General features: G+C 34.5%; 1 protein-coding gene across 4 annotated transcripts in view; it reads left to right on the forward strand.

Annotated features, from left to right (window-relative positions):
* LOC132106368 (MAM domain-containing glycosylphosphatidylinositol anchor protein 2-like) overlaps window positions 1–20,000 on the forward strand; it is a 121,058-nt gene that overhangs the window by 69,688 nt on the left and 31,370 nt on the right. For 2 of the 4 annotated variants that reach the window (XM_059511983.1, XM_059511985.1), the window contains exons 4-7: window positions 6,208–6,404; window positions 9,509–9,647; window positions 10,306–10,575; window positions 19,562–19,891. In XM_059511983.1, coding sequence (XP_059367966.1) covers window positions 6,208–6,404; window positions 9,509–9,647; window positions 10,306–10,575; window positions 19,562–19,891 — 936 coding nt within the window. The remainder of the gene's footprint in view (window positions 1–6,207; window positions 6,405–9,508; window positions 9,648–10,305; window positions 10,576–19,561; window positions 19,892–20,000) is intronic. The other 2 variants (XM_059511984.1, XM_059511986.1) reach the window with 1 other exon arrangement.

Here is a 20,000-nt window from a genome sequence, read left to right on the forward strand (position 1 = left end):
TATTGTTTTTCTATTTCCCTTTTGATTTAGGATGAAATCCATCCAAGTCGCGGTTGATTAAACAGTGATGTTTATGCTGATATAATGAAGCTCCTGTAGATGCAGGATGAGTTAGTTATGGTTAGTTAGTTAGTTCACATCTGTAAGAAACTGTAATGCTGTTGCTTGATTTAGTAGGTGTGACTAATTATGAAGAATATTTAATAAACAAGCATGCAGGGATGTGTATGTTTGGATACATCGTGCTGCATGTAGCTAATTATGCAGAATTGATTGTTATTATAATAGTAAGTACATGTAACGTGTAACAAAGGCAGCTCATAATAAAGTGTTACCCATTGCAATGGTGTAATGTATATTCAACAATCACATTATTAAAGCATTCAATAATAATCTAAAATGCGAATGTTTTGCATGTGTAAAGCATATATATAGTCTTCATCAACTCACCTTTACACATGAACAAAGAGAAATCCATAATGAATCATTCTTTTAAACGACTAAATCGGACTGAAGCATCTAAGCTTTATGAGACCTTAATATGTCATCAGGAGCCACGGGGATTAATTTTGCATTACTTAAATGCTTATTTGTCTCTCAAAGTGACGGTAGCCATTGACCGACATTGGAGCACGGATTCAGCTTCCTTACTCTTCGACTGAAGAAAAAAAAAGTAATCTTGGATGGACTGAGTGTGAGTAAATTAACAGCAACGTTTCATTTTTGAGTGAACTATCTCTTTATGTTAATAAGTGTTTCTTCAGTGTTTTCTGCCGAGGTGCATCTTTTGTAGTGTGTAGTTTGTTATTTATTCATAAATATAAAGTGGGCACTGCGAGCAAACAGGGATGAATATGTAAATGTGTGCTCTGGGTTAAGATTATCATGAATTTCAAACAAAGATCTGCCCACTACCATCAGCCTTTCGCTCCAGCGTGGCCTTTTTGATGTTGTGCAATTACTGCGAAGCTTGACTGATTTATGTAGTTCGGCGTCAGAATTTTTTATTTTTTTATTTTTTTAACACCAAGGCTGCATTTATTTAATACATTTCTAGTTTCTTCTATTATTTATCCATTATGCCTCTGTATGCAAAATTACTCAAATTTGGTTTTTGACCACTGAAAATGAGAAAAATTCAACAATTTGCTGCATTGAGATCCCAATAAAGTAAGTAAGTCTTTTGGTAATGTCTTGCTCTCGGTCTTCTAAAAGTGCTAAAAAAAACTAAATCAATAATCCAAGGCATTGATGTTTTCCAACAAAACCATGGATGATTGTTCATCCAAAAGAGGCACAAAAACACTTTCACAGACTTTTACATTAACTGTAAAAGTGACCTGCTCAACTCAATCCCAGCATCTTCAAGAACCGACTAATGAGAGGTGTATTCCATGCAATTATTTTGACAGAGAAAAACAAGATACAATTTGTAGTTTTACCATTGTTTTTTCTTCAGACATTCCTCTTTTAAAGAACAAAGTATCAGCTGTATGCAAAATGACTCACGTTTAGTTTTTGACCATTGAAAAGGTGTGCAACTGAACGATTTCCCCACAGAGCCACATTGAGAGACACATATCTCTGGAACTGAACTATACAGGGGCGCAAAAATGAAGACGGCAAAAGAAAAGTAAATTTAAAACTTTAGAAAAACAATATTTTGATACTCAGAAAGGTATATCTTTAATAGACAAATGGATCAGCTATATGCAAAGTCACTCACAAATTGATTTTCAACTGTTGAAAATAGGAAAATTGCAACACGGAGCCACATTGAGATCCCCATATCTCTGGAAATGAATCATGCGGGGCCTTAAACTTTAAGATAACAAAGTAAAAGTGTATTAAGAACCAGAATATAAAAGCATACTAAGATATCTTTAATACTTTGTGAGTTACAGACATGCAAACCTTGAAATAAAAACTTGAAAAGTGCATTTTCCCATTTTTGAATGGTCACCATCTGTATATAATGCAGCAAAGATTGCTGAAGATTTTATTAATATACTTTTTCCTACCTATTCTCTTTAGAAAATTTGACATGCACATCAGCATGTCTCATTGATAGTTCAGTTTCTAAGGAATTTAATCACGGATCGTTCCCCTCAAAGTGACTATTTTTACACAGAAAGCCCCATGCAAATGTCTCTTGTGAGGCGTGTAAATCAGTCCGGACACTGATTAGCGTCGTCCGGTCGGGTGGATTCATCGCAGCACACTGATGCTCAGATCTGATGGTGTTTGTTCTGTAATGACGGCTATAGATTTTTTAGTGTGAGCCGTGAGTGTCGTGAAGCATCTGACAGAGAAGCACAGCTCCATTCTGATCCTCCGCAGGCTTATTAAAGTCACGCTGCTTGATCCGCATCATTCTGAGAGGTTTTTAGTTTTAACATAGATTAAACTCAATAAGAACTGATCCTGATGCCTTGTTGGCTTTCATTTCCCCGCCAACATTATCACTGAACACATAACAAAAATCACACATCTTAGTGCAGAAGTATTTTAATCAGAGCTCCTTTAGTACCATTATGAGACAATATCTTTAATAGTATCTCAGCAGTATTTTACAGTAATCTAGAAGGAAATATGTTTCATAGTAATATTTTGAATTAGTTTTTTGTGTCTTTATTGTTTTATACATTTTTATTTGTTTTTTGGTTATCATGTCAAGTTGAACCAAATCAAAATGAGAAAAGCTGCTTTGGCAACTAGAAGAAAATACGTTTTCATAGATGTATAGTAGATTTCTGAATCTTTTCCCAAAGTCTCTTTTGGTGTCTTCATTTTTATGGATCAATTTCAGTGATATTGGGATCTCATCTGCATTTTTCCTATTTTCAGTGCTCAGAAACCAAATGTGGATCTCTTTGCATAAAGATACTTTTTTTCTTTTAAAGAGGGATGTCTTCAGAACAAATGATGTTGAAACTAGTTTCTATTTATTGAAACAGTTGCGTTGAACATATATGTTTGAGTACCAAAAATATATTTGAACAAAGTTTGTATGCCAGTAACTTAAGACTTATTAAACATATCTCAATTTCCTTTTATATTCTGGTTCTTAACAAACATTTATTTTGCTATGTTCATTTTTAAGGCCCTGTATAATTTATTTTCTAGAGAAATGGGGATCCCAATGTGTCTAAATTGTTGAATTTTTTCCCATTTTCAGTGCTCAAAACCAAATGTGGATCACTTTACATGCAGCTTATTCTTTTTCCTTTTAAAGAAGAGCGTCTGAGGAACAAATAATGTTGAAATTAAAATGCATCTTGTTTCCTTCTAATAAAACAACTGCATGTAATATAACACATTGAGTGTCAAAGTATTATTTTCCCAAAGTTTGCATGCTTGTAACTCAAGAAGTACTGCAGATATCTTCATATCTGTTTAGATTTGGATTCATAACAAACATTTCTTTTTCAAAGCCTTGTGTGATTCATTTCCAGAGATATGAGGATCTCAATTTGGCTAAAACTGCACAAATTTCAGCCAAAAACCAAACATGGTTCACTTTGCAAGTTCTGCAGATATCTCTAAATGCAGTTGCATAATCACTCAGGCCAGTCCCAAACGAAGCAAAGATGGCAGATGAGCTCTGAATGGGTGCCGCAGCGGTGTAATGAATCAGAGTATTTATTTAGAGCAATCTTCTCCACCAGAACGGCCCGACTCAATCGTTTCGTAGTGTGCGCATAGCCGTCTTCGCTAAGGTAATTGCTCCTGTGATAAAGGATCCTGGATGAAGTATTGACCGCCTCTGGATTTTGATTAAAGGCCTGCGGGGCAGAACACGTCTTAATGAAAGTGAGGAATCAGCATTCAATGTGGCAGTGTCCACTCGCTGATTACTTTTGCATCTCAAAGTGAGAGGAGACGCTGAATTAAAGTGTCTTCGCTGATAAACATTTGCTGTATTTCTTAGTGGTGTAAGTAGAGGATGTTATTAGCGTTGTTATGGCCTGGAGAAGGTCAGCGCTTATCACTTTTGATTCAGATCCAGAGTCTCTCGTGTTCACCGGTCAAACATTGTAGAGTTCATGATGAATTTATCATATTTAACACCGCCTGTCTCGCCCAGTTATGCAAATGCATCTGTCTTTAACGTATTATTAGCAGGATGTGAGAATTAGCAAGTGAAATAACATCAGATTTACAATAAGAGCTTGAGGCGACACGCTTGAGAAAGCAATAAATCTGTCCAATTCATGGCTTCGTCAAACGCAGGATTCCTCTGGAGGGAGAATCATTAATTCAAGAAACTGCATCTCAGAAATCTCCTGAGAATGTTTATAAAAGCTCATAAATTATCATTAAATGATCCCAGCTGCTCACAATTATTGTTTTGTTTTTTTTACACCTTAATATAGATAATACACACACACTGTAAAGTAAATTACAAATTTTCTTTAGAAAAGTAGTATTTATACTTCAACATTTCACATTTAATTCAATGCATTACTTTCCATTTCTTATTTGTGATTTTTTTTTCCCTGTGGCTCAGTGGTAAAGCATTGCACTAGTAGCGCAAAAGGTTGTGGGTTCGATTCCCAGGAATGTTAAGTAAAAAATGTTAGCCTGAATGCACTGTATGTCGCTTTGGATAAAAGCGCCTGCTAAATGCATAAAAAAAGGTTTATATTGTTAATAAACAGGATTTTGGAATACATTTTATAAAAGAAAAGAGAAGAAAAGAAAAGAAAAAAAGTTATCTACTCTCTACTTCAAAATATCACATTACATTTAATGTAACCTGCCATTTCTTTGCTTTTTTATTTTATTGTTCTTTTTGTTTTTTAATTTACAAGCAATTTCTGAATGAAAATGTCAAATATAATCAATCAAATAAATGCACAATTAATAAAAACGTGCACCATAAAACATATTTTACCTAAATAAACCTATAATAATGTTTGGAGTATGTTTCGCAGAGCTGATGCTGTAATAAGTGTGTAGCTGGAGGACAGCGCTGGTCCATTGTGAAGGTTTGTGTCCCTCGTGTGAGAGATCGTCCTGCAGGTCATTGATCAGGAACGTCAATCTGTCCTCCAGAGGAAAGTATAAATAGAAAGAAGCTGGCAGCACCTGAAATGATGTTGGTTCTGGTCTGGGAAAAGCTGGAGAAGGCGTTGAGTGATTTAGTCAATCGCAGTATTTCACTCTCTCTGTGTCTGTCATCGTGACAGCGAGTAAATCTCTATCTTCTGGTGCTACTCAAACAGAGTCCCAGAAAATAAATAGTTTGCATCTTTTATAAGGGGTTTAATGGCAAAAGTTACTTGAAATTCAATCACTGTGAAAAGGATTCCATACCGAGATACTAGCAATTTTTTTTTATTGATACAAGTGCAAACAATAAAGAGCTCAGTGCATTAAAAACATTTCAGTGATGAAACATGTTTATATTTACTTTCTTGCCCTTGTGGCCTTCAAAATATGGGTTAGACCAATTAACAACTGAGATTTCATATTAACGAACACAGAAGTGTGACAAATAGAGTTACAGTAAATCTCTTGTTGGCCTATATCTCACAGAGATATCAGTGAGTTAACGAATGGTTTTTTTTGTGTGTGTGAAATAGTGTAATATGGTGCTTCCAATGTGTCGTTACCTTAATATGGAACAAAAAATATTAATAATGTAGTTGGTTCTATTTTTATTATTATTATTATTATATATTCTGTGTATGCATCTCGCAATTCTGATTTTTTTATTAGAATTGCATGTTAAAATTTCATAATTCTGAGTTTATATATTGCCATTCTGACCTTTTTAGTAGAATTACAAGTTGAAATCTCGCTATTTTATCCTGTGTCTCACAATTTTTTTTTTGTAGAATTGCACATTTAAATCTTGCAATTCTGAGTGTATATCGCAATTCTGAGAATCGCATGTTTAAACCTTAAATGCATACATTTTAAATGCTTCATTTATTGCACTTCTAACACATGAAGATGCTAGCATCTAATCCTTTTCTTTTAGACACGATGAATTTCAAGTGTAGATTTAGTTTTAGGAGGAATTTGTTTGTGATGTGGAATCGTTACATGTGGATGAAAAAGTATGAAAGATCCTCTACTTCTCCCTCTTTCTCCCTTTTTATTTCTGTATTTAGAAAAGTTGTTTTCAGATGAAGGTACATGACTCTCTGTGTTCTGCGGTGAGTTGTGTGAGCGTGTGTTGTGTTTTCGTCTGGTCAGATCTGGACGAGCCTGTGGTGACGGTTCATCAGAGTATCGGTGAAGCTAAAGAGCAGTTCTACTACGAGCGGACGGTGTTTCTGCGCTGTGTGGCTAACTCCAACCCTCCCATCCGCTACAGCTGGCACCGCGGACGAGACGTTCTCTCGCAAGGCTCTGATAAAGGTGTGGAGATCTACGAGCCCTTCTTTACCCAGGTAAGAATCTAACCCTTGCTCTAGATACTGCTGTAATACTGTGTTGTCAGATACTAGCATGTTGCTAATATATCTGCTAAATTAATTAAAGTAATATATGCACATTATAATACACTTCTATACCACAGAAATATTTTTATTTGAGCAAATATGCCTTGAAAAAAATTACAATAAATTACAATTCAATTTATTGCAATTGCATATCCACAAAGTTTAATCTCCTTAAAGTTTTCTTAAAATTGCTAGTTTTTTCTTAGAATTGACATTTTATTTTCGATTTTGTCAATCGATTTTGAGTTTTTCTTAAAATGGCAAGTTTATTTCTCATAAATTCATAGATATTCAATTTTTTTAATTGCAAGTTTATTTAAAGTCTTTCTTCAAATTAAAATAGTATTTCTCTTAATTCTAACATTTTCTTAGGATTAGAAATATATTTCTTGCAATTCTAACATTTTTCTTAGGATTTAAATTTTATTTCTCACAATTAAAAAAAAATAGCATTGCAAGTATATTTTCCTCAATTTTGAGTTAAAAACTCCCAACCTTTCCTTTTTTATTACTTAAAATTGCAATTTTATTTTTCACATTTCTGACATTTTCTTAAAATTAAAAGTCAATATTTTTTTGCAATTCTGAGTTTACATACAGCAAATCTGTTTTTATTAAATAATTGTAAATTTTTCTTGTAATTAATTATTTTTTTCTTAGAATTGCAATTTAATTTCTCACAATTCTGACATTTTTCTTGGAATTGAAAGATATGAGCTCGCAATTACTTTTAAATGATCCTTTTCTGTGATGGAAACAGGATTCAGTTGTTATAGCTCACTGATTTTACTGTATTTTTTTTTTTATCAAACAAACCCAGCCATTGTGAGCAGAAAAGACTTCAGAAGAGACTGTAAAAAATCTAAAAGCATGGTAATACTGTAGTACTTTCTGGTACATTTTTGGTTGAAGTAAAAAATAAACTATTAGTTGTAATATTTCTGTCTAGCTGGACTAAATCAGTTTAATTAGCTTCATCAGCGTGTAGCGCTCATTCTCTGTGGTAGTTCAGTACATGAGGACTGTTAGCAGGCTGGTTTTACTGTTTTTCATCGTCATTTTAAACTCAGCATGCGGTGATGCTAGTAATTAGCACGTCGTCGCGTGTAGCTGTCTGCTCTCTTCCCCACAGAGCGCCTCAGATCGCCGCGTCTCAAGCCTTTCTCATTGGTTTTGTGGCTAAACGTCAGCTGCTGTTTCACAGAAGCGCATTGCTAGCGTGTGTTATTTTGGCTGTAGATGTCAGGAGAACAGCTATAGCTGCGTGTCTTTCTCTTTAGCATGTGTTTGTCTCGTCTCACAGCGCTTATTGAGATGTCACGCTATGAGCAGAACCAGGTGTTTCTGTGATTTTTACCTGTGCAAATAACACCGGGGTGTCACAAACTGGCTGAAAAGGTGTTCTGAGTTGATTTTGGATATTTGTGACCCTGCACCACAAAACCAATCAGAAGGGTCGACATTTTGAGAAAGCTGAATAAATGATCTCTCCAGTGATGTTTGGTTTGTTCGGAGGACAATATCTGTCTGAGATACAACTATTAGAAAATCTGGAATCTGAGGGAGCAAACAAATCTAAATATTGAGAAAATCATCTTTAAAGTTGTTCAGATGAAGTTCTTAGCAATGCATATTACTAATCAAACATTAAGTTTTTATATATTTACAGTAGGAGATTTACTAAATATCTTCATGGAACATGATCTTTACTTAATATCCTCATGATTTTTGGCATAAAAGAGAAATGTATAATTTTGACCCATACCATGTATTGTTGTATGTTGGCGACTAGATGAACTGAAATGTTTGTTTTTTTTTTCACTTAAAGTTTATTTTATTTCAGAATATGAGAAATATCACAAAATATTATATTTCTGAAGAATGCATTATTTAATTAAAAATAGGCAGAAGATATTGGGGAAACAAAATCTAATTGCAGTTTTTATTATTATTTAATCAAAAGTTAAAAATGACAAAGTACTCTGAAATATTTAGTTAATTAAAATAATAATTATTAGTAGTAGTCTAAATTAAATTTATGATGTGATATAGAAATCAAAACAAAAATATCAATTGAAATTATTGTTGTAAAATAATAATTTCAAGAATATTTATAATATTATTTGTTATTATTATTCTAATAAAAAGAGAATAAATATATTCTCTCATTATTTCATAAAATGAAATATATAAACCAATAATTTAATAATTATATGTGTACTGTATAATTTTATTTATTTACATTTTGTTAATTTGTTTATTTAGTTTATTTATTTTATTTTATTTTTGCTTTCAAACAATAAACCTTGTATTAAATTTTATTAAAATTTTATTTATACTTTATTTCAGTTGTATTTTTTTGTTATTAGTACACAAATTAAACTAAATTAAAGTGATAAATGTTGCTAAGATAATGAACATTTTTATTTTTATCGAATTACTGAAATCTGAGCTGATTCTTTGATGCACAACTTCCAAATTTGCATAATCACATTAAGTTTAATAGTTAAAAAAAAAATCTGTAATCCAGATGCATGGAAATTACATATGCATACATATAACATTATATGTAATATTAACATAATATTTATGAAATATATAATACAAATCTCATAAAATATATTATATTATTAATATACAGTATTTAAATTGATTTAAGGGGACAAAAACTTTTTTTTGTAACCAATCTCAACTATCTATTTGGAAACAATGTTTTTTATTTATTTATATATTTCTAAATGTTTTTATTATTTTGCCTAATATTTAAAAAATGCAAAACAGCAAAATGTCTCGTCTGGTCACATCTAGGGTTTAATGTTTTCAAAGAAGTTAAAGACTCATGTAGCAAATGCGAACAAATAAAATGACTAGATTAAGGTTACTAAGCAGCTGTTGTTGTTTTCATCAGATATTGTTCATGCAGATGTTGTGTAAAGTGCATTCAGTGAGAATGGTTTAACAGGACGTGTGTGTGTGTAAGGTGTTATTCTTCTGCAGTATGTATGTGTTGTGGAGCACACATTTGCACACGTCTTTTTGTCTGTCGCTCTGAGCTCCAGGGGGAAACCAAGATCTTGAAGCTGAAGAACCTGAGACCCAAGGACTATGCCAACTACAGCTGCATCGCCTCCGTCAGGAATGTGTGCGGCATCGCCGACCGCAGAGTCGTCTTCAGACTCACCAACAAAACTGGTGATGCTCTTAAAGAGTCTGTTTTTTATTTTATTTTATTTTTATTTCTTCAGACTCACCAATAAAACAGGTGAGGCTCTTAAAGAGATTTTTAAAACAATTTTTAACAGTTTTTAAATTATGTTTTCACTTTAATTTTAGTTAAAGTTTTAGTAAATTTGTTGTGTGTTTTCTCATTTTTATTATATATTATTTAATGTCTATATAAATTTTATTTATTAGTTTTAGTTTACTTAGTTTTATTTATTTTAGTACTTCAAATTAAACCAAACTAAACAGAGAAATATTCTCTTGGCAAGTAGCTGAAATAACTTGTTTATTTATTTATTTTTCATCTTTTATTTTATATTGCTTTATTGCAGTTAAAGAAAACAATTTCAGTAGTTTTAATAACAAATTTCAATTTCTCTTAATGTTTTTAATTGGATTTTATTTAATATTTTCTCTTTTCACTTTTATTTTTTTGTAAAAGTTTTTTTTATTTTTTCCATTTTTATCCGTTTTTATTAATGTATGTATATTGTAGTTTATTTAACTAAATTGTGTTATTTATTTAAAATTAACAATTTTTTTTTTTTTTTTTAATTGTAGTTTTAATTAGTAATAATAACCCTGCACTTTGAAAACAAAAGTCCTGAGATGTTGCTGTGTTTCTCAGCTCCCGCCTCCATCAAGCTGCTGGTGGAGGATCCAATCGTGGTGAATCCGGGTCAGACGGTGTCTTTGGTCTGCATCAGCACCGGAGGAGAGCCGGCTCCGAGTCTGGCCTGGACCAGCGGCTCTGGATCTCTGCCGGAGAAGAGCCTGGTGAAGGAAGGGGTCCTGACGATTCCTGCCATCGCCTCTGAGGACGCCGGCGTCTACAGCTGCATCGCCAGCAACAACGTCGGAAACCCGGCCAAGAAATCCACCACCATCATCGTACGAGGTCTGCTCCGCTTTACACTACAGCTGCCCATCAGCCTGCACCCGGTCCGTGTCAGTGAATCACACACATTGCTAATCATTCATTTTGGAATCGTTCTTTAGTCAGTACGTGTCAGTGAATCACACACATTGCTAATCATTCATTTTGGAATCGTTCTTCAGTCAGTCCGTGTCAGTGAATCACACACATTGCTAATCATTCATTTTGGAATCGTTCTTTAGTCAGTTCGTGTCAGTGAATCACGCACATTGCTAATCATTCATTTTGGAATCGTTCTTTAGTCAGTCCGTGCAGTGAATCACACACATTGCTAATCATTCATTTTGGAATCGTTCTTCAGTCAGTCCGTATCAGTGAATCACACACATTGCTAATCATTCATTTTGGAATCGTTCTTTAGTCAGTCCGTGTCAGTGAATCACACACATTGCTAATCATTCATTTTGGAATCGTTCTTTAGTCAGTTCGTGTCAGTGAATCACGCACATTGCTAATCATTCATTTTGGAATCGTTCTTTAGTCAGTTCGTGTCAGTGAATAACATACATTGCTAATCATTCATTTTGGAATCGTTCTTTAGTCAGTCCGTGTCAGTGAATCACACACATTGCTAATCATTCATTTTGGAATCGTTCTTTAGTCAGTCCGTGTCAGTGAATCACGCACATTGCTAATCATTCATTTTGGAATCGTTCTTTAGTCAGTCCGTGTCAGTGAATCACACACATTGCTAATCATTCATTTTGGAATCGTTCTTTAGTCAGTCCGTGTCAGTGAATCACACACATTGCTAATCATTCATTTTGGAATCGTTCTTTAGTCAGTCCGTGTCAGTGAATCACACACATTGCTAATCATTCATTTTGGAATCGTTCTTTAGTCAGTCCGTTTCAGTGAATCACACACATTGCTAATCATTCATTTTGAAATCGTTCTTTAGTCAGTCCGTGTCAGTGAATCACACACATTGCTAATCATTCATTTTGGAATCGTTCTTTAGTCAGTCCGTGTCAGTGAATCACACACATTGCTAATCATTCATTTTGGAATCGTTCTTTAGTCAGTCCGTGTCAGTGAATCACACACATTGCTAATCATTCATTTTGGAATCGTTCTTTAGTCAGTCCGTGTCAGTGAATCACACACATTGCTAATCATTCATTTTGGAATCGTTCTTTAGTCAGTCCGTGTCAGTGAATCACACACATTGCTAATCATTCATTTTGGAATCGTTCTTTAGTCAGTCCGTTTCAGTGAATAACACACATTGCTAATCATTCATTTTGGAATCGTTCTTTAGTCAGTCCGTGTCAGTGAATCACACACATTACTAATCATTCATTTTGGAATCGTTCTTTAGTCAGTTCGTGTCAGTGAATCACGCACATTGCTAATCATTCATTTTGGAATCGTTCTTTAGTCAGTCCGTGTCAGTGAATCACACACATTGCTAATCATTCATTTTGGAATCGTTCTTTAGTCAGTCCGTTTCAGTGAATCACACACATTGCTAATCATTCATTTTGGAATCGTTCTTTAGTCAGTCCGTGTCAGTGAATCACACACATTGCTAATCATTCATTTTGGAATCGTTCTTTAGTCAGTTCGTGTCAGTGAATAACATACATTGCTAATCATTCATTTTGGAATCATTCTTTAGTCAGTCCGTGTCAGTGAATCACGCACATTGCTAATCATTCATTTTGGAATCGTTCTTCAGTCAGTCCGTGTCAGTGAATCACACACATTGCTAATCATTCATTTTGGAATCGTTCTTTAGTCAGTCCGTGTCAGTGAATCACACACATTGATAACCATTCATTTTGGAATCGTTCTTTAGTCAGTCCGTGTCAGTGAATAACACACATTGCTAATCATTCATTTTGGAATCGTTCTTCAGTCAGTCCGTGTCAGTGAATCACACACATTGCTAATCATTCATTTTGGAATCGTTCTTTAGTCACTCCGTGTCAGTGAATAACATACATTGCTAATCATTCATTTTGGAATCGTTCTTTAGTCAGTCCGTGTCAGTGAATCACGCACATTGCTAATCATTCATTTTGGAATCATTCTTTAGTCAGTCCGTTTCAGTGAATCACACACATTGCTAATCATTCATTTTGGAATCGTTCTTTAGTCAGTCCGTGTCAGTGAATCACGCACATTGCTAATCATTCATTTTGGAATCGTTCTTTAGTCAGTCCGTGTCAGTGAATAACACACATTGCTAATCATTCATTTTGGAATCGTTCTTTAGTCAGTCCGTGTCAGTGAATAACATACATCGCTAATCATTCATTTTGGAATCGTTCTTTAGTCAGTCCGTGTCAGTGAATAACATACATCGCTAATCATTCATTTTGGAATTGTTCTTTAGTCAGTCCGTGTCAGTGAATCACACACATTGCTAATCATTCATTTTGGAATCGTTCTTTAGTCAGTCCGTTTCAGTGAATCACACACATTGCTAATCATTCATTTTGGAATCGTTCTTTAGTCAGTCCGTGTCAGTGAATCACGCACATTGCTAATCATTCATTTTGGAATCGTTCTTTAGTCAGTCCGTTTCAGTGAATCACGCACATTGCTAATCATTCATTTTGGAATCGTTCTTTAGTCAGTCCGTGTCAGTGAATCACGCACATTGCTAATCATTCATTTTGGAATCGTTCTTTAGTCAGTCCGTGTCAGTGAATAACACACATTGCTAATCATTCATTTTGGAATCGTTCTTTAGTCAGTCCATGTCAGTGAATCACGCACATTGCTAATCATTCATTTTGGAATCGTTATTTAGTCAGTCCGTGTCAGTGAATCACGCACATCGCTAATGATTCATTTGGGAATCGTTCTTTAGTCAGTCCGTGTCAGTGAATCACGCACATCGCTAATGATTCATTTGGGAATCGTTCTTTAGTCAGTCCGTGCAGTGAATCACGCACATCGCTAATCATTCATTTTGGAATCGTTCTTTAGTCAGTCCGTGTCAGTGAATCACGCACATTGCTAATGATTCATTTGGGAATCGTTCTTTAGTCAGTTCGTGTCAGTGAATCACGCACATCGCTAATGATTCATTTGGGAATCGTTCTTCAGCTGGTTCGTGTCAGTGAATCACGCACGTTGCTAATGATTCATTTGGGAATCATGCACATTTAATCACTTAAAGCATTTTGCAAATCATTCTATATGATTTATTTTCAAATCATTTGTCTTTTGTTTCAATGAATCAATCAAATAAACAAAACCTCCATTGATGACATTGATCTTTTACTAGCAGCAGATGACATGCTGTTCAGTTGTTCAGTTGTCCGTCTGTGTGTCTGATGTTCAGGAGAGATGTTTAATGGCTTCTGCTGTGAATTGTGCAGCTGGTGCTGTTCCTCGAGGCTCTTTCGGTCTGTTAGCATGTGAATGTCGATCAGATTCATCTCCATTACAGCGAATCATTGTTACAGAGACATTACTGTCAGACTCTCAGGACACCCCAAAATCACCAGAAATAATAAGCTATCATGAATTATCTTTTATATGTCAGTTCAAATAAATGGAAGTCTAATTTGAAAAAAAATAAATAAATAATAATAAAAAAATGTAATAAATTAAATTGCATATATCTTTGCTTTTGGCTTTTGGCACATTACAGCCGAAATTATTATTAGGCACCCGTACAATGAAGTCATTTGGGTGACTCTCATGAAACATGGCCTAAAGATATTCTCAGACAATATTTCACCCAAAATTGATAAGAAAAAAAAATCATATTTTGTGCAAAGAAAATGAAGCCTATTTTAAGGACCACACAATATATATATATATATATTTTTTTTCTTATTGCCATTTAGTTTCATGAAAATTAAACATTTTCTTGCTATATTCTCATTACTTTCATGCATAAATAAATATGTTAACAAATAAAACTAATAAAATATAATGTATAAATGAATGTATAATGTTTACTTAAAAATACAGTAGAGAGAAATGTTTAGTTCATATCAATCATGCAAAAAAAATAAAAAATAATAATTTTTTGCAAATAAAATGAAGCACGTTTTTATGACCATTAATGATTATGATATGAATAATTTCTATATCATTACAAATATAGTTTTCATAAGAATTTGTAAAAATAAATAACTATTATTTTATATAATTATATAAAAAAAGTTTTTAGTAGAATGTGACAAATCAGGCTATATTTTTAGGAGAATAAAATAAATATAATTGTATTTTGTGCAGAGAAAATCAATCCTGTTTTTTGTTTAGTTGCTTGTTCTTGTACAGTGACATTAATCTTCTTTTTTTTTTATCGATTTCCCATTATATATACATCATATATACATCCCCAATGCTTAGGAAACAGTAGCTGATAACAGAGTAATTTTGGCTGTAAATGTTTGTGGTTTCTGGCTGTGAACACTCATCAGTCAGTCCTCAGAGTCGCTCCCTAATGAGTGGACACACAGACACACGTGTGTTAGTTTGTCAATCTAGTCCTTGAGAAGCCCTCGTCGGGTCGCGTCTGTGTTCAGCAGATGGAGGCTTTACTCCACAGACAGCCATGGCTTACGCTTTGGCCTATTCCTCCAGTATCCCAGCATGCTTTTGGCACACCAGCGGCCCTCCATCATGATCCTGCTCTGGATTAAAGGATCCACTCTGCTTTCCAAAAGTGGGTCATTTTACAGCATTTGGCCAACGCAGTGCTCTTTGTGTGCGTGTGTGAGTGTGTGAGTGAGTGTGTGAGTGAGAGTGAGTGAGTGAGTGTGTGTGTGTGTGTGTGTGTGTGTGTGTTAGTGTAAGAGTGTGAGTGAGTGAGTGTGTGAGTGAGTGAGTGAGTGAGTGTGTGAGTGAGTGAGTGAGTGAGTGAGTGAGTGAGTGAGTGAGTGAGTGAGTGAGTGATTGAGTGATTGTGTGTGTGTGTGCAGGGCCGCTGCTGGCCAAATGGGTGCCCTAAGCAGTATTGTATTTTTGTGCCCCCCTTCCTCAAATATGATGATGGAAAAAACACCTACTATAGGGGTGAAAATAGAACTTTAATCAAATAAAAAAGTAAATTAATAAATTGTATTATTTACAAATTACAATTGTAGCTCTCGACACTTACCTATGGCTATAACTTTATTATGATTAATTTATTTTATAGTCTCAAGCATTAAGAAATCATGCAAAAGAAAATTAAGCAGTTTTACTATGATAAAACCATAGTTTACTTTTGTAAAGGTTGTGATATGCACGTTTTTTGTTGAAGAAATTATAAAGGCTGTGTCATCTATAGCAAAAAGGTGGCCAAAAATGAAAGATTAAGTGACTATTTCAATTAAATGTTTGGTCAGTAGCCTAAACAAGGATTTGATTGTCCTGTAAGTGTAACAGCAGCAATTACATGGCATCTGGCTCCCTTTGCAGGCATTTGTAATAACATGTACATAAATTGTTTATTTTGTATTTTTGTCACATGTCAAAAATCCAAAAGCTGACACAAAAAATAAATGAACACATTACAATTGTTTGATGACTACAAGTCTTTCTCCTCAAATGCTATTGAGCTTCAAATTTGCGTTTGAGTCCATGTGAAAAAGTAGCATAATTTACATATGTCTTACAGTTTATTTTAAGAAATATCAAACATTCAATTCAATTGTGCATTATAGCTGATACCTAAATGAACTATTACAGATGTTTTTATGACTGTAAATCATTCTCAAATACTACTGACGTTAGAAAAGTGAAATTTGAGACTGTCGAACATCTAACGTCAAGCCAACTTTATGCCTGTTTTTTATTTTTATTTTCTTTAGTTTTCTTTTCTCTGCGCCAGATTGCTGATGTCCTTTACCCTGACATAGATGTCCATCCATCAATTATGGACATTCAGCCGCAAACATGAGGTGCTAGCGATGGGAGAATGGCGCATGTTTTTTTTGTTTTTTTTTTTAGCAACTGGGATGGTGCCCCCTCTTCGAGTTGGTGCCCTACGCAGACTGCGTACTCTGCGTATAGGGAGCGGCGGCACTGTGTGTGTGTGTGTGTGTGTGTGTGTGTGTGTGTGTGTGTGAGTGAGTGAGTGAGTGAGTGTGTGATTGAGTGAGTGTGTGTGTGTTAGTGTAAGAGTGTGATTGAGTGAGTGTGTGTGTGTGTGTGTGTGTGTGTGTGTGTGTGTGTGTGTGTGTGTGTGTGTGTGTGTGTGTGTGTGTGTGTGTGTGATTGAGTGATTGAGTGAGTGTGTGTGTGTGTGTGTGTGTGTGTGTGTGTGTGTGTGTGTGTGTGTGTGTGTGTGTGTGTGATTGAGTGATTGAGTGAGTGTGTGTGTGTGTGTGTGTGTGTGTGTGTGTGTGTGTGTGTGTGTGTGTCAGTGTGTCAGTTGAATCTCTGTGGGAACGATTCCTCCTCAGGTGAGTCTCCTTGAGTAAAGTCAAAGCTCAGGTAGAGCCTCCATCTGTCCCGTCACACACTCGTTATGATCGGCCTAGTTACACATGACAAGGGCAGTCACACGACCGCAGACGATATCAGCCAGAGGAACTCTTTCAAAGCTCAAATCATATTAAATATCCACGTTATAGTGATTAGTAAACGCTCCACAGTCACACGAGTCTATGAGACACTTGGATAGTGCTCTGCAGTGTGATTTGCTTTAAATGTAAACACAAAGCACTCTTGCATCGTGTTATTATATAAAAAGTTGTATTTTCTTACTGAAATTTATTTACAACTTCATACAAAAGCCTCTGTTGGTAATTACAGCTGTATGGAGAAACTAGTGGCATGCATTTTGCTTTTACCCATCATGAAATGTTTCTAGTGTGAACAAGTTGGTCATGAGACATCTTTTTATAGGACATCAGTTGGGACAAAACCAGGTAATGTTAAATTCCACTGACGAGGGGCAGGATTGCTTTCTTATTACTGATAGATTTCAGCTGCTGTCTTGACTCTCCTCTACCTCCCTTTCTTCATGTGTTCAATACTTTTTTCCTGGGTCTTTCCATTTTATTACACTTAACTTAATTTTTTTTACTTTTCTTTGTATGTATATATTACTCGGGTTATTACCAACATCCGGTGAAAATTTCAAATAAACAGCACATTCAGAAATATATTTACTGAGAAAAATGTTGATGGGTCAATGCTTATTTTACTTTATTATCTTACTTTCATTTTTCCCAGTTGTTTTTTTTGTCTTGATTACAGTTCATTTAGTTTGATTTCAGCTAACAAAAATGTTTTAATTCAGTCGGTATTTTTTATTTTTGTTAATAAAAAAATATTTTTTATTATAATTTCAGTTAATGAAAATATTTTAGTTTCACTTTTTAGTTTTTATGTTTATTTGAGTTAACGAAAAGGTCTTGCAACCCCATTTCCAGAGAAGTTGCAATACAATGCAATACAATTTTTTTTTATTCTTTCTTACTTTTATTTCATTGATAAAAGTACAAAGAAAATATTTCCAAAGTTTTCACTGACCAATGACAAAAATGAATTTGGTAAATATGAACAAATTTGGTTTTTGACAGCTGCAACACATACCAACTTTTTTTGGAGTGTGTTGCAGCCATAAAATTTACTATATATTGACATAGAAAACATATTTTAAATTGCAATATTATTTCACAATTTTTACTGTTTATTTGTTGTTGTTGTTTCTTTGTTTTCTCAAATACATGCAGCCTTTCTAAGCAGAAGAGACTTTATCTCTTCTCTTCTTAATCTCATCTCTGTCCGTGATTTGAGTCTTTTGTTTCTGATTTCTTCATGTTCTTCAGGTTCTCCTCCTCAGTTTAGCTTGATAATGTCGTGTGGGAGAAGATAAAATGCTCCGACTGCTCTTTCATTTGACAGATAAAATTCAGCTGTAAACAGTCTGCATGCTGAATGAGATCTGAAACGCCACAAGCCACCATCTATTCAAGCGTTTATCTTTCCAGAAGAGCATCTTGATGAGGAGCTCATTTGTATTTCCATCATGTCAGATTCAGAAACTCTGCTTAAAAACAAAACCAATGTACACTGAACTTCTGTATCGAGAAACAGAGCTGTGCAGTGAGGCTTTGACAGGATTTAATTGAATGCATTATTATTGCTTAATTGGTTATTTTTCCCCTCCCCCTCGGCCTCGATGACATCAGCAGAAGAGGAAAAGTATCATTATACAGTATATATATATGATGCTCACAAAAGCAACTAATTAATATGTAAACTTTAACTCAAACCTCCAAATTAAAGGATTTATTTAGTGGTGCATTCTTTATTATTTTTTAGATTTCTTCTTACTATTTTTTTGTAGTTATTTCAATACACCAAGTTTTAATTGTAATTTTCTCATGTGCTTTTTTCATTTGTATTATTATTTTTTGTTGTTGTTTGTCTGTGTATTAATCATTTTTTTAGTTATTGTTTTAAATATTATATATAGTATTCATTAATTTGTATTTCAGTTTTAGTTGTAGTCATTGTAGTACTTCAAGTTAAATAAACAAAAATTTGAAATAGTTTTTATAATTTATCAATTTAATAATAATAATTATTATTATAATAATAATAATTCTTATTATTATTATTTTATATTGCTTTTGAATTTGGTTAACTTTATTTTTATTTTTTATTTTATTTTTTCTAACATGCTTTTATTAACAAAATACTAATAAATAATTTTAATTATTTAAAAAAAAAATCAGGGTTAGTTTATTGTTGTATTGTTTAGTTTAGTTTTATTCCTCTGCCATCGTTTTTTTTTTTTTTGTAAATTTGAGAATCTTGAAGAGCTACACTCTTAAAAATAAAGTTTTTTTTTTATTGGCATCAATGGTTTCATTGGATTAAATAATCAATGATTATAATTGAATTTGAAAGAAAGTAAAACACAGCACAGATGTATGGTTGCTCTTGTGAGGCACAGCACAGACTCGTGTTTAAGAGCGGGGTGTTCAGTTGTCAGTCCTGCGCAGTGCTTTATGTTTGAGTTTCTGTGTTTGCTCAGCGCTGAAGAAGGGCCGCTTCTGGATCACTCCGGACCCCTACCACAACGACGATAACATCCAGATCGGCCGCGAGGTGAAGATCTCGTGTCAGGTGGAGGCCACGCCGCCCGAGGAGCTGCAGTTCAGCTGGCTGAAGAACGGCCGGGCGTTACGCAGCTCCGAGCGCATGGTCATCACACAGACTGACCCCGACATCTCGCCCGGAACCACCAACCTGGACATCATCGACCTCAAGTTCACCGACTTCGGCACCTACACCTGTGTAGCAGCTCTCAGAGGAGGAGCCATCCCCGAGATCAGCATCGACGTCAACATCTCCTCCACCACTGGTGAGTCTCACACACACACACACACACACACACTGATACACACACACACACTGATACACACAGAGACACACACACACACACACTGATACACACACACACACTGATACAC

This window comes from Carassius carassius, chromosome 27, assembly GCF_963082965.1.
Source record: "Carassius carassius chromosome 27, fCarCar2.1, whole genome shotgun sequence".
Lineage (NCBI taxonomy): Eukaryota > Metazoa > Chordata > Actinopteri > Cypriniformes > Cyprinidae > Carassius > Carassius carassius.